Source organism: Lissotriton vulgaris, chromosome 8 (genome assembly GCF_964263255.1).
Source record: "Lissotriton vulgaris chromosome 8, aLisVul1.2, whole genome shotgun sequence".
NCBI classification, from domain to species: domain Eukaryota; kingdom Metazoa; phylum Chordata; class Amphibia; order Caudata; family Salamandridae; genus Lissotriton; species Lissotriton vulgaris.
This window is the reverse complement of record NC_141696.1, coordinates 827,962,320-827,989,602: the sequence shown is the minus strand read 5'-3', so window position 1 is coordinate 827,989,602 and position 27,283 is coordinate 827,962,320. Positions and strand designations below refer to the sequence as shown.

Sequence of the window (27,283 nt, the reverse complement as noted above, 5' to 3'; positions counted from 1 at the left end):
TTCTTAAATTTGTTTTTACTAATGTTATGTCGGCTTTATGCTGATGATCTCGTAATCATGGACAGGACCCTAATAGGCCTCCAGAGAAAATGTGATGTATTTGCTTGTTACTCTACAGAAATAACTAGTGATAAGTACGGAGAAAACAAAAATTTTAGTGATTGGGCACAAGAAGAAAGACTTTGAGTGGCACCTGGGTGAGACAATGATTCATTAAGTGGACATGTAGAGATACCATGGTATGCATTTCTCTTCCAGCCTATGTTGGAAAGCACACTTTGAAATTCCAAAAGGAAATTCCCTGCCAACAATAAAGGGATTATGCAACTTTAGGAAGGATTATGCAGGGCAGGATATTGGCCCAGTGTTAACTACACTCAAAGCAATAGTTCAGACTAAGTTCTTTTATGGACCTGAAATATTATTTTTGAGTGGCATGCAGAACTGAGAAAGTATGGAAGGGCAGCGTTTTCAAATGTTATTGAATTTACCTAAACAACTATGGTTTAAGAGATAAGGTTGGACACTGGTCTGACATCCTGGTTCTGTCTCTCCGAGAAGGCCACTCTGAGATTTTGAAACAGACTTTTAGGTTAAGGGGAAGATAAGATAGCATCATACTGTAGAGATTAGACTATGAAAAGTGAGTGAAAATGGGATGAAAGTATGTTCTAAATACAGAAGAACATTTCTTCTTGGAGTCTCCCATCAACCATAAATCTCACGAAAAATTAATTGCGGTTAAGAATGGAAATTTTTTTTAGAGACAGGGACTTTCCCCCAGATGCAGCAAGAACCCATTTTGCGATTCCTTAATAGCGAAAAATACTGATTCGCTATTAAGGAATAGCAAAATGGAATGCATCAAGAAATCACTAAAAAATAGCTTTTTCTTAGAATTCCTTAATTGCGACTCGCAAATTGCGAGTTGCAATTAAGGAATACCTCCCCATTCATTCCTATGGGCCTAGAGGCCCATAGGAATGAATGGCAAGACAATCTCAATTTGCGAATCGCAATTAGCGAATCGCAAATTGAGATTGCGATTTCAAGGGTGCAGGGGTGTCCAAAGGACACCCTGTTGCACCCCTGAAATTGATCTGTGCACATATGTTGCGCACACACATGCCCTTAGGGCATGTGTGTGCGCAACATGAAACTTTGAAAAATGCACTTTAGTGCATTTTTCAAAGTTTTTGCAATTTACCATGAAGTTGTACTTCATGGTAATTTGCGTGCCCTATTAGCGACTTCGCTATTTTTAAAACTTTCATGCATTGCATTTAAGGAATCTCAATTTGAGATTCCTTAAATGCAAATAATCGCAATTTAGTGATTTCTCAAATTGCGATTTTTTTGCATTTGGGATGATGCATCCCAAAAGCAAAAATACCGGTCGCAAGGGAGGCAGATTCTGAGAATCTGCCCCTTTGCGAGCGGATTTTTGTTTGATGCATCTAGCTATATATGTACATGTTAACTAAAAAGTCCACCACCCAGTTATGGGTTCATAGCGTAATAATTTACCATTACCGCATTTATCTCCTTTGGCTAACCATGAAATGAGGCAGGAAACTTTAGAATTGGTCTTGATCCCTTTTACTCCAGTGCAGAGATGGGTAAGATGTTAAATGACAATGGTGATGTGTGTAATTGTGGGTTATAGATGTGAAACGTCCATATTTCATTGGACTGCTTATATTTTATGAAGGAAAGAAGGAGAAATATAAAAACAATTTAAGGAAATATGGTGTGCTGAATAGACGGGTAGCCATGAAATGTTTTTTATAAGCAGTTCCTCAATGTGCTGTGTGCAATAGGGTGGCTTGTATTGTCCAACAATGGTAAAATCTCTTACATTTTAATGAGTTGAATAGATTCTTTTTAAATTCGCAGATTATTTAAGGCTGTATGTTTAATGGGACAATTGTGTTGAAATTTTAACAACTGGACAGATATTTATTTTAAATTGAATTTACACTTAATGATGCATGTTTAAAGCACTAAAGTCTAAACAAATTCAGTCTTTGAATGATTAAAAATAAAATAATCCCTAGATCAACAATTATTAACATCTTAAAAAGCATTCATGCACGCTGGTGTAAATTTACATTAGGAAGTTGCAAAGCAAACCTTTAAACTAGACAAAAGCAAAAGTGATTCACAAAAGAGCCTGTGGTTTCTTAACCTTTTGCTTTTAAGGGGCCTTCCAACAACATCAACCAACAACAATATCAATCATTCACTGTGAAAATACCCATGGTATAGTTCAACTTTCTCTTGCATGGTAAATAAAGGCGTAAGTAAAATTCCACTTCTCTCTGCCCATAATCATTACCCTGTTTCTGCCTACACTCTACCATTTAGTACTTAGGGAACCTAATCATCGCATGCAATGCACATTTCAGGATATTTGATAGTTATACATATAATGGGAATATTTTACTTTGACTCTATGTATATTGAGCAGATTCTCCTGGACCAAAGTCAGACACTAATACACAGCTCCTCCCATTGGAAGGGGACACCCTGTTGCACAGCTTTTGTTTATGACATGAAAAGTCTTACTGAGTATTCATAAAGTTAATCCTTCCTCATTGTGGGGTTCCAAAGAATATTTTATTTATCATTAAATTTTCTCATTTAAGCATAGGTTTCCAGTGGTGTATTCAAATTTAACAAAGTCCAATAACACTCCTTCCCCAATGCATTTCGGGCTAATCCTTAAGCCCTTCCTCAGGGGATAACTCTACGAAAAAAGGAACATAACAATGTGTCACTATGTGTCCTGTTTGCTGTGCTTACGTTATGCAATATCCCTGTTCATGCAGTGATGCTATCACGTTAATCAAAAAGTGCCCGAATGTGAAAGTGAAAAAATTGCGGAGCCATGCATGTGTCAGGATATTCAAGGATCAGACTCCGAGTCACCGGAAAAGCCATTAAAAAACCATTCAAAAATTGAAAGACTAACCATGCGTGTTAACGTAGCCCAATGACCAAGTCACCTCACCGTGTATTAAGGAATGTGATAAAGAAAAGGTGCACACAATCTCGGATACAATAAAGTGAGCGGAATACTCACAGTCCGTCAATCTGGATAGTAGCGCTGTTTCTGTAACGGAACAGCGCGCGTTAAAACGACAAACTAGAATATGTTGAACTCGTGAGAGTAAATCAACACGGTCTCGTATAACGAGTACTTACAAAGTGCTCTGGTTAGAAAACGTGCTTCCGCGTTCAGCGTTGAAGTCGGGAACCCCGCGGGTGCTCTCGCTCAGTGTCGTTTTTACCGGCGTGTGAGTTGGTGTGAAAAGTGAAAACGGACTGTATAACTCGAGTGAACTGAAAGTAAACAAAAGAACGCGGCGGCCATATTACAAGGGTGCTATGTTGAGTGTGTGAATATGTAAACATCAGTGAACATTGCAAATCAAGTTAAGGCACATTCAAAAACATGTAATACATCAAACGTTATGAGTCACAGATAACACAAAAATTCCATTCGATCATTAAGACCGTGTGGCAGCATCAATGCCATGTAGCGAATCCAAAAGTTCTCTCTTTTGAGTAGTGTCTGTTTGTTGTTGTGAGTGGGGATAATCTGTTCAAGAATAACAAATTTTAGTTGGGCTATAGAATGTTTTTGTTCCACAAAATGTGCGGCCACAGTAGATTTCAAATTTCTAGTTCTGATGTTACTTTTATGCTCAAGTAAACGAGTTCTGATCTTCCTCTCTGTGTGTCCAATATAACATTTGCCACATGGACACTTGAGCATATAAATTAGATTAGCTGAATTGCAAGTGGCATTCACTCTCAATTTCACAGGGTGACCCTTCATTGGGTGATTGATGTTTACGTATGATGTTCTTGTAACGTAAACATTGGGCGCTACTGAACTTTGAACCAGACTTTAGGGGCATTTTTGATCAACCACCAATGTTTGCATATACCAGAGGACGCAATCTGAAGGAAATTCTAAAAAAATCCACCAACGAGCGTGAAGCTACGACATACAGAGGCTTACGTCCATGTTACAATTGCAGCAATTGTAATAACTGCATTACAGGGAATACCATCAATCACCCAATGAAGGGTCACCCTGTGAAATTGAGAGTGAATGCCACTTGCAATTCAGCTAATCTAATTTATATGCTCAAGTGTCCATGTGGCAAATGTTATATTGGACACACAGAGAGGAAGATCAGAACTCGTTTACTTGAGCATAAAAGTAACATCAGAACTAGAAATTTGAAATCTACTGTGGCCGCACATTTTGTGGAACAAAAACATTCTATAGCCCAACTAAAATTTGTTATTCTTGAACAGATTATCCCCACTCACAACAACAAACAGACACTACTCAAAAGAGAGAACTTTTGGATTCGCTACATGGCATCGATGCTGCCACACGGTCTTAATGATCGAATGGAATTTTTGTGTTATCTGTGACTCATAACGTTTGATGTATTAAATGTTTTTGAATGTGCCTTAACTTGATTTGCAATGTTCACTGATGTTTACATATTCACACACTCAACATAGCACCCTTGTAATATGGCCGCCGCGTTCTTTTGTTTACTTTCAGTTCACTCAAGTTATACAGTCCGTTTTCACTTTTCACACCAACTCACACGCCGGTAAAAACGACACTGAGCGAGAGCACCCGCGGGGTTCCCGACTTCAACGCTGAACGCGGAAGCACGTTTTCTAACCAGAGCACTTTGTAAGTACTCGTTATACGAGACGGTGTTGATTTACTCTCACGAGTTCAACATATTCTAGTTTGTCGTTTTAACGCGCGCTGTTCCGTTACAGAAACAGCGCTACTATCCAGATTGACGGACTGTGAGTATTCCGCTCACTTTATTGTATCCGAGATTGTGTGCACCTTTTCTTTATCACATTCCTTAATACACGGTGAGGTGACTTGGTCATTGGGCTACGTTAACACGCATGGTTAGTCTTTCAATTTTTGAATGGTTTTTTAATGGCTTTTCCGGTGACTCGGAGTCTGATCCTTGAATATCCTGACACATGCATGGCTCCGCAATTTTTTCACTTTCACATTCGGGCACTTTTTGATTAACGTGATAGCATCACTGCATGAACAGGGATATTGCATAACGTAAGCACAGCAAACAGGACACATAGTGACACATTGTTATGTTCCTTTTTTTCGTAGAGTTATCCCCTGAGGAAGGGCTTAAGGATTAGCCCGAAATGCATTGGGGAAGGAGTGTTATTGGACTTTGTTAAATTTGAATACACCACTGGAAACCTATGCTTAAATGAGAAAATTTAATGATAAATAAAATATTCTTTGGAACCCCACAATGAGGAAGGATTAACTTTATGAATACTCAGTAAGACTTTTCATGTCATAAACAAAAGCTGTGCAACAGGGTGTCCCCTTCCAATGGGAGGAGCTGTGTATTAGTTTTGAGTTCACGCTGGTTGGTACAGACAGCGCCAGACCCTGTTTGCACGCCACAAAAATCAACTGTTGAATATAAGGAGTCAACAACCGCTGTGCAAGCCCTTTGTTTATAGTTCTATCAAACCCTTTTCTGTCCAAGGACTTGGCACGCCATTAGGTTCAAAATGAATTACGAAAACATCACCAGTATGACGGATTTAAAAGCAGACACCTTCGCCTTTACGGCTGGAGATGCAGATAAAATTTACAGCATGATCCAAGAGGAGGTCATAGCAGCTGCTAGCACCCGCAACCCGGAAAGCAATCTGAAACAACTACTCTACCTGCTAAAAAAGGAATGCAACCAGAAATTACATGCATCCACACTGGTGCGGTACCATCGCGCCCAGCGAATCCCGAGGGGCCTTCGGGTTCCCTTAAAACCCCTTTTGTGTAAAAACAATGCGAAGTTTGTTGAGAGATGGTTCGCTATCCTCAACAAATGTTCGCTGGATTTAATACTCTTGATAGTGGAGGAACTGTCCAAATCATTAGAAGAATTAACCAAAGACATACAAACCATCAGGGCGGAATTGGACGAAGCCATGGATCCCACGGAATTGGCAACATTGCTGGAAGACGTCAACACTCAACTAGAGAAACACAGACGTGAAACCCAAGAACGGAAACTACGCAAGTACAAAAGGGACACCATTGATTATAAGCTCGGCGAGGTGTACACTTGGGCAGAAGTGTACGCCCGCCGACGTCCTAATCGAGCTTATAATCCTTATTCGGAGAATGAGACATCCTCCTCGGATGGGGACAATAGAACAACGAGAACAACGAAGACTACAACTGAGGCAACACCCACGGAGCAACCGGGCACTTCAACATCCACGGTTCATTTTTTAGAGGAGGGCCAAATTCAAACCACAGATCCAGGAGGGGAAAAACCCGCAGAGGTGGCAAAAGAACAGCCAAAGGTCAAGAAACCTTATCATCGGAGATAAATGTGAATGACAATCTGGTGATAAATATCTCTTCCACACAGTTGTCACAGGAAGAACTACGAGTATTACAAAAGGGTCAAACTTTTGTACCCACAACCAAAACCAACACGTTAGAGCTTGAGGTAAGCACGTTCAAATTGGTCAGAAACATCAGACTCCGACACTATTTCGAAAACGTAGTCACCATCACAGACAAAGAAGATGATATGTTAAGAGGGCTTCGACCACGTAGTACATTCCTGGCTCCAGTGAGTCACAAAATCATTGATGTATTCGAAAGCATGGTGAAAAAAGATTTGTCGAGATTGCCGTTTCAAACCAAAGCAAAACGTGAAAATTTGACAACTGCAGAAAGAAACACACTTCGAAAGATTGCTAATAACCCAGACATTGTATGTCAGACAGCAGATAAAGGTGGCGCGTTAGTCATCATGGATGCTAAATTTTATCATGATGAAGTGTTAGCTCACACGAGTGACAGTAACACCTATGCACCTTTGAGGGCCGATCCAACCAACGAGTTCTTGATAACATTACTGGATATCATCACTAAAGCATTTGAGAAGGGTACCATCAATGATCGAACACGACGATACTTAACACCTGAGAATCCGAAACCTCCCACGTTGTATATGTTGCCGAAGATGCACAAACATCCAACTAGACCACCATTTAGACCAATAGTGTCCACCAAGGGATCTATACATGAACACATTGGCAAATTTTTGGATAGATACTTGCAACCCTTTGTAGTAAACACCAGGTCTCATATTAGGGACACAACAGATTTTCTAGTGAAATTGGAAGAAGTGATCAACATGTCTCAAGAAGAAGACTTACTCATGTGTACAGTGGACGTATGTTCGCTCTACACATCAATACCTCATGACATGGGTATAACTGCAATTGAACAGGAATTGGCTAATTCTGATCTGGACTCAGACATGAAAACACTGATTATGGAACTAATGATTTTTACACTCTTTCATAGTTATTTCACAGTGTTTGACCAATGGTTTCACCAACTAAATGGGACTGCCATGGGCAATTGTGCCGCGCCGTCCTACGCGAACATTGTGATGAAAACATTCGAAGAAGAACACATCCTCAAACATGAAACTTGGTTAAGACATGGTAAAATCTTTTTGAGATTCATTGATGATATTTTCATCCTTTGGAGAGGTACAGAATGTGAACTGACTGAATTTCTAAATACATGGAATGGCATCAACCAACGATTACAATTCACTTGGAACATGGATAGAAAATGTATACACTTCCTGGACGTGGAGATACTATGTGACAACAGAAAGTGGAACACCACAATTTTTCGAAAGCCTACTGATAGGAATTCACTATTACATCACCAGAGTTTCCATAGACCTGGGCTGAAACGTAACTTACCCTTATCCCAACTGATGCGGGTGAAAAGAATAGTATCTTCAGAGAGCGTGTGCCAACAAGAAATCACCAAAATGGTGGAAAGATTCAAAGCTCGAGGGTACCCACAACAAACTCTTGATGTAGCAGTCAACCGAGTAGGAGACATGCAAAGACAGGAATTATTACAACCCACAGTCAAAACAGCAAACACCAGGATGGTAGTGGTTTCGAAATACAGCATCTTAAGTAACTGTTACAAGAACATCATACGTAAACATTGGGCGCTACTGAACTTTGAACCAGACTTTAGGGGCATTTTTGATCAACCACCAATGTTTGCATATACCAGAGGACGCAATCTGAAGGAAATTCTAAAAAAATCCACCAACGAGCGTGAAGCTACGACATACAGAGGCTTACGTCCATGTTACAATTGCAGCAATTGTAATAACTGCATTACAGGGAATACCATCAATCACCCAATGAAGGGTCACCCTGTGAAATTGAGAGTGAATGCCACTTGCAATTCAGCTAATCTAATTTATATGCTCAAGTGTCCATGTGGCAAATGTTATATTGGACACACAGAGAGGAAGATCAGAACTCGTTTACTTGAGCATAAAAGTAACATCAGAACTAGAAATTTGAAATCTACTGTGGCCGCACATTTTGTGGAACAAAAACATTCTATAGCCCAACTAAAATTTGTTATTCTTGAACAGATTATCCCCACTCACAACAACAAACAGACACTACTCAAAAGAGAGAACTTTTGGATTCGCTACATGGCATCGATGCTGCCACACGGTCTTAATGATCGAATGGAATTTTTGTGTTATCTGTGACTCATAACGTTTGATGTATTACATGTTTTTGAATGTGCCTTAACTTGATTTGCAATGTTCACTGATGTTTACATATTCACACACTCAACATAGCACCCTTGTAATATGGCCGCCTCGTTCTTTTGTTTACTTTCAGTTCACTCGAGTTATACAGTCCGTTTTCACTTTTCACACCAACTCACACGCCGGTAAAAACGACACTGAGCGAGAGCACCCGCGGGGTTCCCGACTTCAACGCTGAACGCGGAAGCACGTTTTCTAACCAGAGCACTTTGTAAGTACTCGTTATACGAGACCGTGTTGATTTACTCTCACGAGTTCAACATATTCTAGTTTGTCGTTTTAACGCGCGCTGTTCCGTTACAGAAACAGCGCTACTATCCAGATTGACGGACTGTGAGTATTCCGCTCACTTTATTGTATCCGAGATTGTGTGCACCTTTTCTTTATCACATTCCTTAATACACGGTGAGGTGACTTGGTCATTGGGCTACGTTAACACGCATGGTTAGTCTTTCAATTTTTGAATGGTTTTTTAATGGCTTTTCCGGTGACTCGGAGTCTGATCCTTGAATATCCTGACACATGCATGGCTCCGCAATTTTTTCACTTTCACATTCGGGCACTTTTTGATTAACGTGATAGCATCACTGCATGAACAGGGATATTGCATAACGTAAGCACAGCAAACAGGACACATAGTGACACATTGTTATGTTCCTTTTTTTCGTAGAGTTATCCCCTGAGGAAGGGCTTAAGGATTAGCCCGAAATGCATTGGGGAAGGAGTGTTATTGGACTTTGTTAAATTTGAATACACCACTGGAAACCTATGCTTAAATGAGAAAATTTAATGATAAATAAAATATTCTTTGGAACCCCACAATGAGGAAGGATTAACTTTATGAATACTCGGTAAGACTTTTCATGTCATAAACAAAAGCTGTGCAACAGGGTGTCCCCTTCCAATGGGAGGAGCTGTGTATTAGTTTTGAGTTCACGCTGGTTGGTACAGACAGCGCCAGACCCTGTTTGCACGCCACAAAAATCAACTGTTGAATATAAGGAGTCAACAACCGCTGTGCAAGCCCTTTGTTTATAGTTCTACCAAAGTCAGACACCCCAGAAATATTGTGCTCATACCAGGCCTAGATCAGGACAATTTCCCGTATAATTGCCAACCTCAGTGCAAGACACCTCTTGTTGGGATAGCAGTGTGCACTATAAACATGATTCATTCATTCACCTCATAAGTAATGAGTAGACTACAGCACATATGAATGAACACTACCAAAGCAATCATTAACCTCCAAAGGGTATCAACATCTCTCTGTCTTTGAAACTGTATTAGCTAATGGGAGCTTGCAGTATGCATTTCAAGGTGCACTAGGTGGCTCTAATTGTTTCCAAGGGAAAGGCCCACAAGACCTACTTGAATTATGCCCATGAAATACTTTGCGTAGTAAAGTGGGCTATATGTAAAGATTCAGTATGTTCCACCTGTTAGCAGCGCCTGGAGTAAAGAGGGTCAAACCTGGAGCTGCATCATGGTTTCGAAGAACAAACTACTTATCTTGTGAAACACTCATTCTGGTGGATACTCTATCTAACCACAGATTTCTCACCTTTAGAATATACCGGGCATTAAACAGGATCAGGAACGTTTCTCAGAAGTGAACCCATGCGCCGCTAGGTGGCACCATAGACTTCATTCTGCCCCAGAAGTGATGGAATGGAGCCTGTTACACGTGCCACTACTCCATGCCAATGTCAATTCCTTGCTTGACTCATTCTAAGATTTCTGACATAAAGCATAAAAACGACATAAGTATGCCAATATCGAATTTGAGACCTTTTTAGATGCTAAAAGGAGACCACTCCACAGAACGGCGAGGAGGGAGGCCAGTAAGGAATCGGAGGTTAGATAGAATATCTATCACAAAGAGAGTTACTCAAGTTAAGTAATTTATTCTTCTGACAGAGACGTCTAACCATAGCTTCTTCACCTATAGAATAGGTGGAGAGTCTGTGGAGTGGGATCAGATAAAGTCTGCAGGACCAAACTGATGAAATGCCCTTCCTGTGGCACCTGGATGTCACAAAGCAATCTGTGTGAACATGTGCACCGATACTCACGCCAAAGCCTGACAGATAACTTGGACAGGCAGTAGTGGCTTTGTTGGTCTTAGTGCAATGGTCCCTCAGTATTTCCGGACAATGCTTTTTGGTCAATGTGTAGCAGATGCTAATGCAAAGACTGATCATCCACCTGATGGTCTTTGGTGCCATCAATATGGAAACTTAAAGCTCTTTTGGTGTCCATCTGATGGAGTATCTCCATCTCTTTCAAGGGTGGGAAAAGTGGTAAAGAATGTTGGGAGGGTGATGGATTGTCCAACGTGAAAAGGGTTACAACTTTCAGCAAGAAGGCAGCCCGATCCTCAGCACCAGTTTGTTCATACCAAAAGAGACTGGAATTTACTCAAGCGAAGAGCTGACGTGATCGCAATGAGAAAGATAGTTTTGAGAGTCTGAAAACTGAACAAGCAGCTGAGTATTGGCTTGAAGAGGAAACATGAGGAATGTCAGGACCAAATTAACAAGCCATTGTGGCGCAAAACATGAGTATTACAGCTTCAGTTCCCCACAGCCAATCTCACCTGCCTCAGATGCCGGGGTCGGACAGCCGACCTCCAACATACGCTCTGGTCATGCCCCAACATAACCAGCAATTGGCATGCAATACACACTACAGGCCACCGTCACAGAACTCACAACGCGGAATTCCTGGGAGGAAACAGCACTGGGCATCTTCCCTAGAAGGAAAAATAATCAAACTGCGGGTGTGCTTAGCTAATCTCGACCACCTAGTGGCTAAGCGCCTTCTCATCATACATTGGAGAGCCCAACAGCCCCCGACACCTCCCCAGTGGCACAAGGCGCTTCTCCATTGAGGAGAGGTAGAAACCACCACATTACGTTGGGGAAGCTCGACGGCTTCGTAGACACCCCATAACAGTAGCCTGGGAAGCCAAGCTTACCAAGTTCAGGAAACTGATTGAGAGGGGGGGGGGCACCCCTTATCCAGCTTCCCTAGCCCCCTGGGATATTGGTGGCTTACTATAGTTTGTGAATCCTGTCATCCTAGACTCCACAAACCTCCTTGTAATGGGTCAATATCCCCTCGTGCTGCCATGATACAGAGGTCGAGGCACTCATGCAGCCGTCCCCTCATTCGCCTCCTGTCCCTTGTGACCCCCAGGTCATGTCTACCTGGTACTCACTAGCCGATCTTGCTCGTGCCCCCCCCCCCCCCCTGTCCATTGCTTCTTTTACCTCGCATTTCCTCCTAGCTACTTTAATCCACCTACTGTTAATAGGGGCTTTGCTCATCTCTTTATTAATTTTTACAGAGAACCTGAGAAGCCGAAGCTTTGACACTCCACTGATCAAAAGCACACAGCTATACGTATTATGAACCATTGTACCGCTTATCATGTGTACCCATCTTTCTATTACCTATCTTTTCAATGCTGTAACATGAATGTTTTTTCTTGAACCTGACACGATGCAACCAAAACCTTTACACAAAAAAACTTAAGAAAACTTGTTTTAAATAAATTACAATTAATTAAAGCTTCAATGAACCACTTTATAACAGGTGATTAAAAATTTAAAAAAGGATGGTTGATCCAGCAAAACGCACAAAGGTCAAAAGGGCCGACTAATAACTTTTTATCGTGCCCACTGAAGAGCTTGTTGGGCTAAAGACGAAACAAACAATAAAATATCAGACAGTTGGGCTTGTAAGGGGTTTTGCGGACTCCACACCAGGCAACAAATGTTTCCCAGCGCCCATCGGAAATGGATTTGTGGATGAATGACTGACAGCAAAGAGGACATCCTCAACCTCTAATGCTAGACTGAACGCAACTAACTATTGCCACTCAGTCTCAAAGCATGGAAGTGTAGATTCCACAGATTCAGATGCAGAACCCTGCCCTGTTGCAATGACAGAAGATGAATGAATGAATGAATAAATATGCACTTGTATAGCGCATGGCTACCCAAGGGCATCCTAGCGCTTCCTATGACACCAAATTATTTACCACTGATCATGGAAAGAGAAAAGTCTTCAGCAGCTTTCTGAATCTAAGATGGTCAGATTCAAGGCGGATGTAATCTGGAAGCTGGTTCCAGGATTTGGCCGCGTTATATGAAAACCGCCGGTCTCCAGTCCGTGACCGTTTATTATTAGATCTTAAAGTCCTCTTGGTGCAATATAATTGCACCATGGACTGAATCAGGGAGGACCATTACCAGAGATGGACTTGTGGACAATACACATTGCCTTAAACCTGATTCTTTCCTGAACAGGAAGCCAATGCAACAGACTAAGCGCCAACTTAGCAGAATTACGTTTAGGGATATTCATCAAAAGATGGACCGCGCAATTCTGGGCAATCTGTAATCTCTTAATAGTTACTTGTGGCGAACCCAGGTAGACGGCATTCGCGTAGTCCAACCGAGACAAAATGAGGGCTTGAACCAACATACGCCTGGCATCAGATGGGAGAAGAGCAAGAATCCTCCGTATCAGCCTAAGAAGCCCATAGCAGTGACTTTGCATGCCTGAACTGTAAAGTTCAAGTTGCAATCAAACCAGACGCCCAGACTCTTGATTTGTTTCTTTGGCATAGATGAAGGACCAAGACAGCTAGGCCACATAAGATCTAAATTATTAGGGGCCGCACGGCCAAAGATCATACTTTCTGTATTGGCAGCGTTTAATTTAAGAAAGGAAAGGTCCATTCATTCAGATACCTTTACAAGGCAGGCAGCTAGACCCGGCTCAGATTTCTGTTGCGGACTAAGAGACACCACTAATTGGGTTTCATCAGAGTAAGTAACAGCATGGATCCCCCAGGGAAGTACCACATCTGGCAGGGGCCTTTTGTAGATGTTAAACATGGTGGGACTCAAGGAAGATCCCTGGGGGACTCCACACTGCAAAGGCCTCTGCTTCGAGAGTGCTTCTTCTTCGAAGACAGCAAAAAAATATGTCGACAAGAAAGGACTGTAGCCATTTTAGGGCAGTACCTGCAACTCCCACCTCCCGGATTCTTAGGATTATAATTTGATGGTTCACGGTATCGAAGGCTGCGCTAAGATCTAATAAAATAATAGCAGTGCAACCTCCGTTATCCAAGATTTTTCTCGACTCTTCGACCACGGCGAGAAGGGCGGTCTCCGTGCCCTGATGACGCCTGAAGCAGGTCTGAGTGGGATGGAGGCAGTTATTTTCCTCAAGATGAGCTGCCAATAAGGAGTTAACATGTTTTTCTGCTAGTTTACTAATTCCTGGCAGCAAAGATGCGGGGCGATAATTGGCCCAATCCTCAGGTTCTAAGTTTTTTTTTTTTTGGAGAGCTTAAACTCTTGCTCGTTTCCAGAGACGAGGAACCTGCCCCATCAAAAAAGAAGCATTTATCACGTCCTAGAAAACTGGACAAATTATCTCTGAGACCAATTTAAGAATAGCCGAGAGAGCGGGGTCCGCCGGGGAACCTGATTTCATTTGCTTCAAAAGTTCCTGCAGTGAGGATAGGGTCAAAGGAGGAAATTCTTCAAGCATGGCTTGCTGTGAGGGCAATGAAATATTTATATCTAAAATAGTTTGCTGGAAACTAGAGTAGATGTAATGAACTTTAGTGGAAATAAAGTTTGCTATCTCCTCACAGCGCTTTTAAGCATTAACACAATCAATAAGAGGACTGGGGGGGATAAGAAGAGATTTCACGAGTTTAAACATATCCAGAGGGGAATTGGATACTGAAGTGATTTTTCCATGATAATAGCTAACTTGGGTAGCTTTTATTTAATTTTTGCAAAGCTTGATTGCTTCTCTATATTTAATCTTGCTTATTTCTGTGAAATCCTTCCTCCATTTCCTTTCAAATTGTTTACATGATTGTTTAAGCTGTCTCAAAGTATGAGACTACCATGCTTTCTTCTTCGGTCCTACTCGATGGCATACTTCTTTCTTAGGAAGAACTGCGTCAAGAGAAGACTCCAACCAATTATTAAACTTATAATTCACCATCGTAGGATCAGAATGAGGTACAGGAGAGGAATTTATAAGATTAGTCGCCCAGCTTTCCACTGAAAGTTTAGACCATATACGGCCAAATTTTTTGTTCCAACAAATGGCTGTAATGAATCTTGAGGGGTCCAAATAAAAGATAATAAAAAATTATCAGACCAAGGAACCGCAATGGACTCAGCCAAAGTGATATCTGTAAGATTTGTGAATAAAGATCAAGCAAATGTCCTAAGTCACTATTTGCTTGAATTGAAACGTTTCCAGGCATTCGACAAGGTCCTGCACAGGAGAAGAGTCAAAGTCATCAAAATGTAAATTCAAAGTGCCCAAGATGGAGAAATTGGAAGAAAGACTCGCCCCGTTGGTAGCTACATCTGGGAGATCATTACAGAAATTGCCCAGAGCTCCTGTGGGATGACATATAAGAATACCTGAAAAAGTACAGGCCACTGACACGATCTTGCCTCAAAAAGGCGTAATTAGAAGGAAGAGCTTGAACTATATCAGCATCAAAGTCCTTGTTGGTCTAGGTTTGTGTCAAAAAGAGGGCATCTGGGCTCCTCTCTTCGAGGATTAGGTGAATTTCACTGGAATGTTTTTGAAGGGAACGACAGTTAAGTAATAACAGAGATGGATTTTCCTTTACCCTTACCGGTAGTCAAGGGGAGAATAACCTGGGGGGGCTTAAAATTGTAGTTACACAGAGGGCAAGATATATTCTCCTCCTCTAAAGACATACTATACACACACTCACCTCTACTTTCACCTCTAATCCTGAGGAGCTACTCCCTGTCATAACCATACTTTTCTGAGAGGGAGCAGACAGGGGTTCCAGCCCCTAGGCCCGCTCTGGCACAGACAGGTTTACCTTTGGCGCGCCATCGGCGTGCACGCTGCGCGCTTCCGCTGAGCGGAGGCGTTATCGGCCTGATTTAAGGCTGATAATGCATGCATGAGTGTGCGTCAGCATTCACAGGAGAAACTAGAGCGCTAACTTGAATTTCCCAAACAAAGCGGAAGCTCCTCCGGAGCCTTTCACACAGCTCAGAGTGCCACCAACAATTAATGCAATGCGAGCAAAAGAGAATTTTAGGACAGAGTTAAAAACACAATCACAAGAATTTTTAAAAAGAAGTTCTGTTCTCGCTCTTGACCAAGATCAGGGCGGGAGAATAGTGCCACAGCGCGGCCGCGTCGCCGGCGTGATTTAAGGCCGATAATGAGTGCGTGAGTGTGTGTCAGCGTTCACAGGAAAAACTAGAGCGCTAACTTTAATTTCCCCAAACAAAGCGGAAGTTCCACCAGAGCCTTTCAACAGCTCAGAGGGCCCCCAACAATGAATGCAATGCGAGCAAAGGAGAATTTTAGGACAGAGGTAAAAACACAAATCACATCAATTTTTTTAAATATTTTCTCGCTGCTGACCAAGATCAGGGCGGGAGAAAAGATCCTCATGAAGCAGTAGTCTGATCACAGGCCAGATGATCAGGACCAGTCGTTCTGGGTACCACATTGTCCGGACCCAATCTGGAGCCACTATGATAACTTAGGCCCCATTGTTCTGACCTTCTTCAGACCTCAGGGTAGGAGCAGCAGAGGCAAAAAAAATTACAGGAGTCCTGTGCTCCTCCATTCTAGTCAGAATGTTACTTCCAGAAAGTTTAATTGAGAGCAACAATACACAACAGTGTTGAAACCGCAAGTTGTCTAATATGGCGAAAAGATCCAGCAGGAATCTTTCCACTGTTGGAAGATGCCATTGCCACTTCAGAGTGTAACTGCTATGTGTGATTGACCAGACAGCGCTGAATGAGCTCTCTGCCTTGGCATATAGAAATCTCACTAGATGGTTCACAATCAGAGAGGTGCCCGGATGCCCCAGCGAACTCCAGAGGCACAGAGACTCTACTTGTTGCAATCTCAGAAGGCCCTGATGTTGTCCGTGAGAACCAGCAACAACCTACCTTTGCTGGACAGGAGGAAGGCCTTCCATGCCAGGCAAATAGCTCAAAAATCCAACAGACTGATAAACGGCCAGGTTTACACTGAAGACCAGAGTCCTCCAACATCCACCTCCTCCACTTAACCTCCTTAACCCAACAGAGGGGTCTGCCACTGTACTCCAACTACAGGCAAGCAGCGACTACTGCAGAGCTCTTGCATTATCCTCTGACTCCTGAATGGAATCAGACAGCTTCCCTAGATGCTGGGCTAACATAGACTTCAGATTTCACTAAAGAAGCCTTAGAGCCGCTATTGCGGTTGAAACATCTAAATCATAGCTCAAACGCCCTAGACTCTTTGTGACCGAGGGAATGCCCTTAACTGCACAGTAATTAAGACAGCTTTAATGAAAGGGTGCCTCTGCGAAGGAGTCAGATGATAGGTTAGTCATCGTCTTGAGGTTGTCCACAACTGGCTGTTGCAAGCCGGGCTTCAACAGCCAGTCACCGAAGTAGAGGAAGAATAGTGCTGCCAAAAATGGACGATAACCATCACCATCACTTTTCTGAACACCTGAGGGGACCTGATGAGGCTGAAGAGGAGCAAGGCAAATTGAAAATGCTCCTGGGCTACCTTGAACCGCAGGTAAGGTCAGTGGGACTGCTGGACCAGTATATAAAAATACACATCTGCAGGTTCAAGAGTACCAGTGGGCCCTAAAGCTGCTTGTATGCCAATCCACTAAATTAGCCTCAGAAAGGTTGAACCTAGTGGAAAAACTATCTGGCAGGGCAGAGAGGCCTAAAGAATGTGCTGTGGCCCAAGTCTCCACGAAAGCTTTAGAGGCTGCATCAGCTTTTTCACAGAGCAGGAAGTATCCGTTAAAGGGCATATCCATAAGAGATGACTGCACATCTACTGAAAACCCCATGGGCTGAGCACCCACTGGTGCGGACTGGTCTCCCCAAGCAATCTGTAGTTTCCAGGCCACCATGAATTACTCATTTGGCTGCATCCTGAATGACTAGAACCGAGGAGTGTCTAAATTGTTCCCAAACTGCTGGCAAGATCTTGCAGGCCATATCTCAGAGGGTGTGTGTGTATATATCGGCATAGTAGGCAAACTGTGTTGACCACACTCAAGGCCAAGCTGAATGAAGAGAGCATTTGTTTCTCTAAATTCCTTAATCTTCTTTGTCTCCCTGTCCAGGGAAGGGTTATAGGGAACACATTTGGGTTCACCTTGCTAGTGCAAGCCAGGGCAAACACCTGCAGCATGTGGCCACATGTCTGTTTATCAGTGGGCAAGAGCAAGGTTTAGACCATATGCCCAGCAGAGTATCAGTTAAGGCTTTGTGGAATAGCAGGGCTCAGAGGAAGAAGACCTAGGCTGCATGACCAGTAAGAGGACATTAATTGTATCGAAAACACAATGCAGTTGTAGGTCCAGGACCTCCGCAGCATGTTGAATTACCAATGGGAAAAAGCAAAAAAGCAGTCACTTTTGTTGGGGGCCCAATGAGGGATAACAACCTAATATCAGGCAAGTATCAAGCCCACTAGTCTCTTCAAGGTCCATATACAAACTATCATCATAATTAGGGTTCCCGGTTTTATGGTATTTATTTTTTTGACATTTCCGTCCGTATTTATCCATATTTATTTTGGGTTTTGGGGGAAAATGAAGCTGTAATTAGTATATTTCCACATTTATTTAACCTGTAAATATGCACTTATGCTTGAATGCCTACTAAGATTTAATGATGTAAACACTGGCAGAAGATAAATCAATGCACTTATAAGAAAATATGCAAATTTCATTATCAGCCTTGTGCATATCTACCGCTGTTAGCAGTTTTTTGCTCTCTTTCACTAAATTTATGTGCACAGTTTTTGTACTCTTCCCTACTAGGCTATCCTGTCCTTCTCCTCTCTTCCTTTCTACTCTACTGTCCTTTCTACCCGTCTTCTCTTTCTAGGCTCTAAACACACCACCAAAGTGGGTAAGCACAACCAGGGCATTGTAATAACGATCAACAGAAAATTGTGCTGCCTGTAACAAGAAATGTCAATAAAAATGTTTTGCAAAAAAAGACCCTCTTTACTAAAAGTCCTTTCTTTTTTAGACCCCTTACCTATCAATCCACACAGCTATTGGCCTGGAAGTCATGACAGAGAGTATTTAGAAATACTCAAAAAGCAACCCAATGTCTGTTTTTTTCCACATTTAAAAATAAATACGGACAAGAAAATAAATGTTTTATGTCTGTATTTATCTGTAAAAATCAGTAAAAACGGAAAACTGGGAGCCTTAATCATAATGTGGTTTTAAAAGATCAAAAAGGAGATGGAGGCTCCGAGGACAGCTCAGTGGGTGTATACTATCAGATTTAGGTTGTACAGGAGCCGCTTGCGCTGGAGTGGATTCGAAGCACAATCTCAGTCAGCGGCAAGATGGATTCTGGCGCAGGGGTCGGGGTCAGAATTTAAGATGACATCAGAGTTTATGAGGGACCATAGGCAAATTGGAGCTCAGATGGCAGATTTGCTGGCAGTAACCCAACTGAAAATCCATGCAGATCCTTGGGCCCGAAGGCAAGCCAGAGGAAGCTGGAACGGTGCCAAAAATATGCAGCATAGCTTGCTCCTGAGTCGCTGATCACCTGGGGAATTTAGGACGCATCTGGATCAATTGCGCAATCTGCATCTCCAGCAGGAATCAACACCTTGACACACTTGCAACTTCTGTTTTGAGAGAGAGTGGCAGGATAGGGCCTAGAATCTGCTTTGTCTTTTTGTATTTGCACTTGAACCTCGACTTATCTGATGACTGCGACCCCGAATAGAATCTGGCTCTGGACCAGCCTTGAAAGAAGGTCAGTGCCCTTACACTGGAAGGACACTTACATGAGGTCGATGAATTCTTTTGATTTTTGGCGACATACAGCTTTGCATCTCGACCCCAGATCGCCTTAGGGTGCATGAGCGCACAATCATCTCACAACTTGGAGTCCTGTCACAAGCTCAGACACCAAAGAAACTTTGTGAACGTCCGTCACTGATATTTGTTATTGACAATCACACAATGGATTTAACCTTGTAGTTTTAGGTGGGGACTTGGGTTTCCCGCACACTTGATTCCAAAGCGCAGAAAGAAAGGAACTGACATTGGCATGCAGGGGTGGTGCTTATATGCAGCTCCACTCTGTTACATAAGGGACAGAGCAAACCAAATGTTAAGCTTCACAATGCCACCCACAGGTACACATGAGCACTGCTGGCAAAATTTCCGGATCCAGTCTGGCACCTGGGTGGTTAAAAGTAACCATCTGAAATCAACTTCTGCGATGTACTCCTTAAGAAGGTGAATGAAATGCAAACCTTTTAAAAACCAAAAGTCTCAATACAAACCTGCATACAAGAACCTTTGGTTTCCTATGAGCCAGAATTCTAAAAGATCCCTTTGTATGACAATCCTGTGACCATCTCTTTTGAGGATAGTATAGACTCTGGTGCAACCTTAAAGGAAATGCTCCTTAAATCTTTCAGCAGCTGATGATAAAATGAAATTAAGTTATGTTCATTGCATGTGAAAGAAATCTGAGATACATGAAAGAAGGCTTCCTACATTGACAAACTTACCAGGCTTCAGTTTTTTTAACTTTTCCATGCCAGAAAATATACCATCACCATGTCTTTGTAGACTGCGGACAAATTCTGTGAACTCACACTTCCACGTTGAAATGTGATGCAGTCGTGAGTGGGAATAAAAGTCAGAGATGAAATTGGGGTCAGTAGTTCTAGGAAGTAACTTAGAAGGTGAAGGTACAGAAGTGCTTTTTATGTTTGAAGGCCCCTGAACAACAGAATGGTGAACACCATTAAGTTTAGTAATATTGTGCGAGGAGGAAAGAGTGTCAGTTCTGTGTGGAGTGCTCAAGACATCTGGCTGCGTGTTGCTATGCTGCAACTGTTGCATAGGAGAGTTTCTAGAGACAACAGTGTCCGTCTCTGCAGTTTTCTGCTCCAGGTTCTGCACAGGGTCAGAACAAGGTTTTAACAAAGAGTCCTGTGGTTTGAAGGCACCATGGGAACTAATATTCTGTCCATTACAAATGGCACTGTTGTCTTGAGGACGGTGAACTCCATTTTGTTTTCGCCCAACAGAAGTCTGACCAAAGTCTGTGAAGTCAAAATCTTCATCATCATCCTCTTCTTCTTTCTGTCGCCAATCAAACATTCCATTCATTGTCTCAGTTGCTGGGTCTCTCTGCTCATTTACAGTGTGATTTCTAAGAAGAAAACAAAAATGCAATTACAACTGTAATACAAGAAATGGGACTTTAATGAATGTACTTATTTGCATAGCCATCACTTTTTTCTAATCAAATAGGAAGGCTAGAGGAATCATTGCACTACTGCATTATCTTTATTTCCACCGCAAAGAAACAAACATTTAAAAAAAGAAGACTGCAGGAAATGGTCACCACAAATATTTTACCTTCCTCCTCCCCTTTTTCTGAATTTGTTTTTGTTTACTTTTACCACTGCTAACCAGTGCTAAAGTGCATGTGCTCGCTCACTAAAACATAGTTTGACTTTGCAACAGTTGGCATATTTAATTTACCTATAAGCCCTCAGTAAAGTGCACTACATGTGCCCAGGGCCTGTAAAATAAATGCTCCTAGTGGGCCTGCAGCACTCATTGTGCCACCCACCTATGTAGCCCTTTCAAACATGTCTCAAGCCGGACCCTGTAGAGCCTGTGTGTGCAGTTTACACTGCAACATCGACTTGACATATAAAACCCTTTGCCAAGCCGTAAACTCTCGTTTTATTACATATACATCACCCCTAAGGTAGGCCCTAGATAGCCCAGAGGGCAGGGTGCCGTGTAATTTAAAGGTAAAACACTTATGTTTTATATGTCCTGGTAGTGAAAAACTCCCAATTATTTTATATTACTCTGAGGCCTACCCTTCGCATAGGTTAACTTTGGGGATTCCTAATTACCCTTAAAAAGCTGTAACTCCCAATTGCAATTGGAAGGAGGTACAGCTGTCATATTTAGTACCTATGTGTTGGACCTGCGCGGGCAAGCCCAGCATAAAGGGGGGAAGGTAGCTTGACTCGAGTGGCTAGGCAGGTGAAGGCTATAGTGTTAAGCCAGCTTGGACCCGATAATAACCCCCTGTACACCACACAAAAAGAAGGACACCACACCACTGTTATGGAAAAATACGATTCATTTATATAAAAGTTCTCTGGGTTTGTAGCAAATTCACTTAGGGTTTCACAGTTACATTTCTGGTAAGCATTTGTTCAATGGAATACTGGTTTCTCATAAATAAATAAATAGTTGGACTCTAAGGAATAACTACACTGGATAAATAGCAGATATGAATACAGTAGAATAAATATTAATTTAGCAATGACTGGAATAAATAGAATAAATAATATCAATGACCAGAATAAATATCACAATAAATATCAGCAATGTCTAGCACAATAATGACTGGACTAAATATCACTTTAGTTATCACCAATGACTGGTATCGCTGCCACCAATTAATCACTTTTAAATACAGTCACTTTTCCAGTGTGGAGAAAGGAGAGATTACTCTTACAGTTAGTTGGACAGCCCGACAGGCTTTCAGGCTTCTCGGGATACAGAACTACTTTTGGGACTCTTTTGTAACCGCTCGATGCACACGCGTGTATCTAGAAAGCAAGGAAATACATTTAGCAGCTCATTCACACTCGGCTGCCACCGGGAGAGGACCTATACTTGGCGCTGGGGGTCAATATTCGCCTACAGGGCTGGTTCACCCTCAGAACCCTGGCGGCACCAGTTCAGAGTCTTAAGACGACGAACGGGCTGCCGGGGAGGTCGCAAAAACTCCACAGTTCAGTCAAAGTAATGCCGCTGTTTAGCTCTCACACACCGCAGTCTTTTAGCGGAACACACGGCCCACCTCACATCAGCTGTAGCGGACGATGCAGTCAAGCACAGTACTTCTCTAGCCAGCAACGGGGCTCGCAGGGGCTCCACAGACCTCCCTCCGACTTCCTTCTTCGGGGTGGTTCCCGCCCACAGCTTCAGCTCCCGGGTCAACAAGGAGGGGCTGACTCGCTAGTCCCGCCCAATGCAGGCTGGCCTTCCCCGCCCCGGCGCACCACCTCACCTTCGGTCCACGCAGGAGGCGCTCTTCGCAGATGGGGCTCGGAGACGTCAGAGCTCCTCGCGGTAGGCGCTATTCACGAAGGGGGCACTTCAGGGGGGATCACGATCGCGGCGACGTCACTCTCGCCTAGCGACTCGCTTCCACAGCCGCTTCAGCCACCGGGGGGGCGGAGAGGCACTCGAACTTGGCCACAGTCTTTTGGGGAATTCAAGGCGGTCGCTGGGCAGGCGCTACAGGCGCTAGGTCACCGCCCACGCTGTTGACTGGAACGCCAGTCACATCCAACGCCAGCAACCTTAGCTGCACTATTGCCTTTGTCACCAGCTGCCTTAGGGGTCAACAGGGCAGGTGTCAATCTGGTGTCAGTCTAGAACTCCTTCCTTGTCAAGGTCAAATCAGGAATCAGGAATGATCTTCATCTCCAATGGCCGCCAGGGACTGGACCTTATATAGCCAGTGCCCTGGGGTGCTAGCACGAGCCAGAAGGTTCTAGAACCTTCTCTGTGTAGGCCCATGACATGGCACTTTTGAGGTACTTTCTGGTCCTTCAGAGCCACCATCCTGGGGTTCTGGAGCAGCCATTTTGTGTTCCTGAAGAAACTAAAGGAATTCCTGTCAGGAATGCGCGCCAAGCAAAAGGGCGCCAAAACCTCAAAAGGCCAAAGTTCATGTAGGCTCCAATGGGAGTCACTCACATGAGGGAAATATGTGTCCACCATTTTAAGTTTGAACACACACACAGGTTGTCAACCTCAGTTTCCAGGCTCACAGGTTTCGCCAGGTGCCTTGTACATAGGTGCCAGAAACCTCGTGAGTAACTGAGTGTCAAGGAACATCTAGCCCCATGAGACAATCACACAAAAAGTCCTGGTAGACAAAAATAAAAAGCGACAAATTTTTGGAGGTACAGGGGAACAAAATAAATCATAGTGGTGAGGGGACTCTCAGAAGCAGACGGGTCCAACACGCGTCCCCCCCAGCTGAAAGTGGGGAGAGCTACCCAACCCCTTGGGAGTTCTCAACACTAAGGCGGAAATACCTGGAGAGACCGTCTGCATTGGCGTGGTCAACTCCGGGTCGGTGTTCCACCCGAAAGTCCATTCCCTGTAGGGAGATAGACCACCTCAACAGTTTGGGGTTTTCCCCCTTCATTTGCATGAGCCAACGAAGGGGTCGGTGGTTTGTCTGAACCAGGAAGTGCGAGCCAAACAAGTATGGTCGCAGCTTCTTCAGTGCCCAGACCACCGCAAAGGCTTCCCGCTCAATGGTACTCCATTTCTGTTCCCGGGGAAGCAGTCTTCGTGACAGAAAGACCACGGGTTGATCCAGACCCTCTTCATTGAGTTGCGATAACACCGCCCCAATGCCAATGTCGGATGCATCTGTCTGGACAATGAACTCTCTCATGAAATCTGGAGCCTTCAGGACTGGAGCTTTACACAATGCTTGTTTCAGGGTGTCGAAGGCTCGCTGGCAAGCCTCCGTCCAAATGACTCTCCTGGGTTGCTTCTTGGACGTGAGTTCTGTAAGGGGTGCCACGATAGTGCCATACCCTTTCACGAACCGTCTGTAGTAACCTGTGAGGCCCAGGAAGGCTCGGACCTCAGTCTGGGTCTTGGGGGGTTTCCAGGCCATGATTGCCTCAATCTTTGCCTGAAGGGGTTGCACCGCTCCCCTGCCCACCAAGTGACCTAAGTACACCACCGACCCCTGCCCAATCTGACATTTGCTGGCCTTGATCGTTAAGCCAGCCCGTTCCAGGGCCTGGAGAACAGCCTGCAAATGCTGCAAGTGATCCTCCCAACTGTTACTGAAGACAGCGATGTCATCTAAGTAAGCAGCTGAGAAGGACTCCATTCCGGTGAGGATCATGTTCACCAGTCGCTGGAATGTTGCAGGAGCGTTCTTGAGCCCAAAGGGCATCATACAGAACTGGTAGTGTCCATCAGGTGTGGAGAAGGCTGACCTTTCCTTGGCTCCATCAGTCATGGGAATCTGCCAATACCCTGCGGTGAGGTCAAGGGTACTGAGATATTGGGCAGCTCCCAACCGGTCAATCAATTCATCCGCCCTAGGGATCGGATGAGCATCGGTCTTCGTGACCGAATTGAGTCCTCGGTAGTCCACGCAGAATCGCAATTCGGGCGTGGTGCCAGGTGGCGCAGGTTTGGGAACCAAAACCACCGGGCTAGACCAAGGGCTACTTGAGGGTTCGATGACTCCTAGCTCCAGCATCTTGGCTACCTCGCTTCGGATGCTGGCCTTCACCTTGTCAGACAGCCGGTAAGACTTGGACTTCACAGGTGGGCTGTCTCCTGTGTCCACATCATGGGTACACAGGTGGGTCTTACCCGGAACAAGGGAGAACAGAGGAGCGAATGACCCCAAGACCTGGCGACATTCCTCCTGCTGCTCAGAAGTCAAAGATGGTGAGAGTTTCACTCCCTCCACTGACCCATCCTTCTCTTGAGACGCAAACAGGTCGGGGAGAGGCTCAGTGTCCTCTTCCTCCGATCCATCAGTCACCATGATTAACGTGACTTCGGGCCTCTCGTAGTGGGGTTTGAGGCGGTTGGCATGTAACACCCGATGCGGATGCCGAGGGGTTTTCACGTCCACCAAATAGGTGGCCTTGCCCATCTTTTCCAACACCTCAAAGGGGCCTGTCCACCGATCCTGGAGGGCACTCAGCTCTCCAGGCTCCATCACCCACACCTTCTGGCCAGGCTCCAACTCCACCGGGTGAGCATTGTGGTCATACCACGCTTTCATCACAGACTGGCTGGCTTCCAAGTTGTCAGAAGCCTGCTTCCACAACTTAGCCATTTGGCTTCGGAAGGCCAGCATGTAGCTCACCACATCCTGGGGGACTTTCCGGGGAGACTTTTCCCAGGAGTCTCGCACCAGGCTGAGAGGTCCACGTACAGGGTGCCCGTACAGAAGCTCGAAGGGGCTGAAACCCACTCCCTTCTGTGGCACTTCCCTGTAGGAAAAGAGCAAACAGGGTAGGAGGACGTCCCATTTCCTCCGCAGGCTTTCGGGTAGACTTCTGATCATACCCTTCAACGTCTTGTTGAATCTCTCCACGAGGCCATTGGCCTGTGGGTGATAAGGAGTGGTGAACCGGTAGGTCACTCCACACTCCTTCCACATTGCCCGCATGTATGCTGACATGAAGTTGGTCCCCCTGTCAGACACAACTTCTTTGGGGAAACCCACTCGGGTAAAGATCCCCATCAGGGCCTTCGCCACCACCGGTGCAGTGATGGTTCTCAGAGGTATAGCCTCTGGATACCTTGTGGCATGATCCACCAGTACCAGGATAAACCTGTGACCGGATGATGTCGGTGGATCAAGGGGCCCAGCAATGTCGATGCCCACCCTTTCAAAGGGGGTGCCAACGACGGGAAGTGGTTCCAGGGGAGCCTTTAGCTTCATCCCTGTTTTCCCACTGGCTTGGCATGACACACACGTCCGACAATATGTGTCGGACGCCACCCTCATCCGAGGCCAATAAAAGTGGGGGACAAGCCGGGCAAAGGTCTTGTCCTGACCCAAGTGTCCTGCCAATGGAATCTCATGAGCCAACTCTAGCAAGAAGGCTCGGTAACACTGTGGGACTACCAGGGCCCGTGACAATCCGTGCACTGGCGCCCTGGGCTCACTGTAGAGGAGACCATCCTCCCAGTAAACACAATAGTTCCCAGACTGGTTACCTGCTGCCTGGGCTTCAGCCTGTTGCCTCAGACCCTCGAGGGTGGGACAATCCCTCTGTCCCTTGCTCAGTTCCTCCCTGGACGGTCCTCCTTCCACTCGCCACTCGGCAGGGATAGGCAGGTCCTCCAACGGAACCATGTCCTCCTCCGCGGACTCCGGGTCCACCTCCTCCGGTGGCCTATCCGTCTCACGGGGCACGGACACCGAGGTAGGCTCCTCCTGTCCTCGAGATGCTCCCTCTTCGGCAGCTGGGTGGGCCATTGTTCCAGGCTCCAACCCACGCGACTTCTCCTTCTGAGCAGCCGCCGACCTGGTACTCACACAGGCCCATTCAGGTGTACCCAGCATCTCAGAATGAGTCCGGTATTCCACCTCCTTCCAAGCATTGTGCTCCATATCATTGCCCAGCAAACAATCGACTGGCACGGCGGGGCTTACGGCAACTCGAAGTAAACCTGCAACCCCTCCCCACTCAAAGGGAACCTCGGCCACAGGATAGTGGCTCGTTCGGCCGTCAGCCATCGCGGCCGGATGAAGTACGCCTGGAATCACCTGCTCTGAGGATACCAGATGACTCCTAACTATAGTCACACTGGCTCCTGTATCTCTCAGAGCCTCCCCTCTATGGCCATTGATGGTGACCCATTGCCCATACTTGGCAGTATTCGCGGG

The 27,283-nt window shown here is 44.6% G+C and overlaps 1 protein-coding gene across 1 annotated transcript in view; it reads right to left on the bottom strand.

Annotated features, from left to right (window-relative positions):
• The window catches only part of REV1 (REV1 DNA directed polymerase), a 475,128-nt gene that overhangs the window by 282,903 nt on the left and 164,942 nt on the right, over positions 1 to 27,283 (bottom strand). The window contains exon 6 of the mRNA XM_086934725.1: positions 20,352 to 21,001. Within this exon, the coding sequence (XP_086790851.1) occupies positions 20,352 to 21,001 (650 nt within the window). The remainder of the gene's footprint in view (positions 1 to 20,351; positions 21,002 to 27,283) is intronic.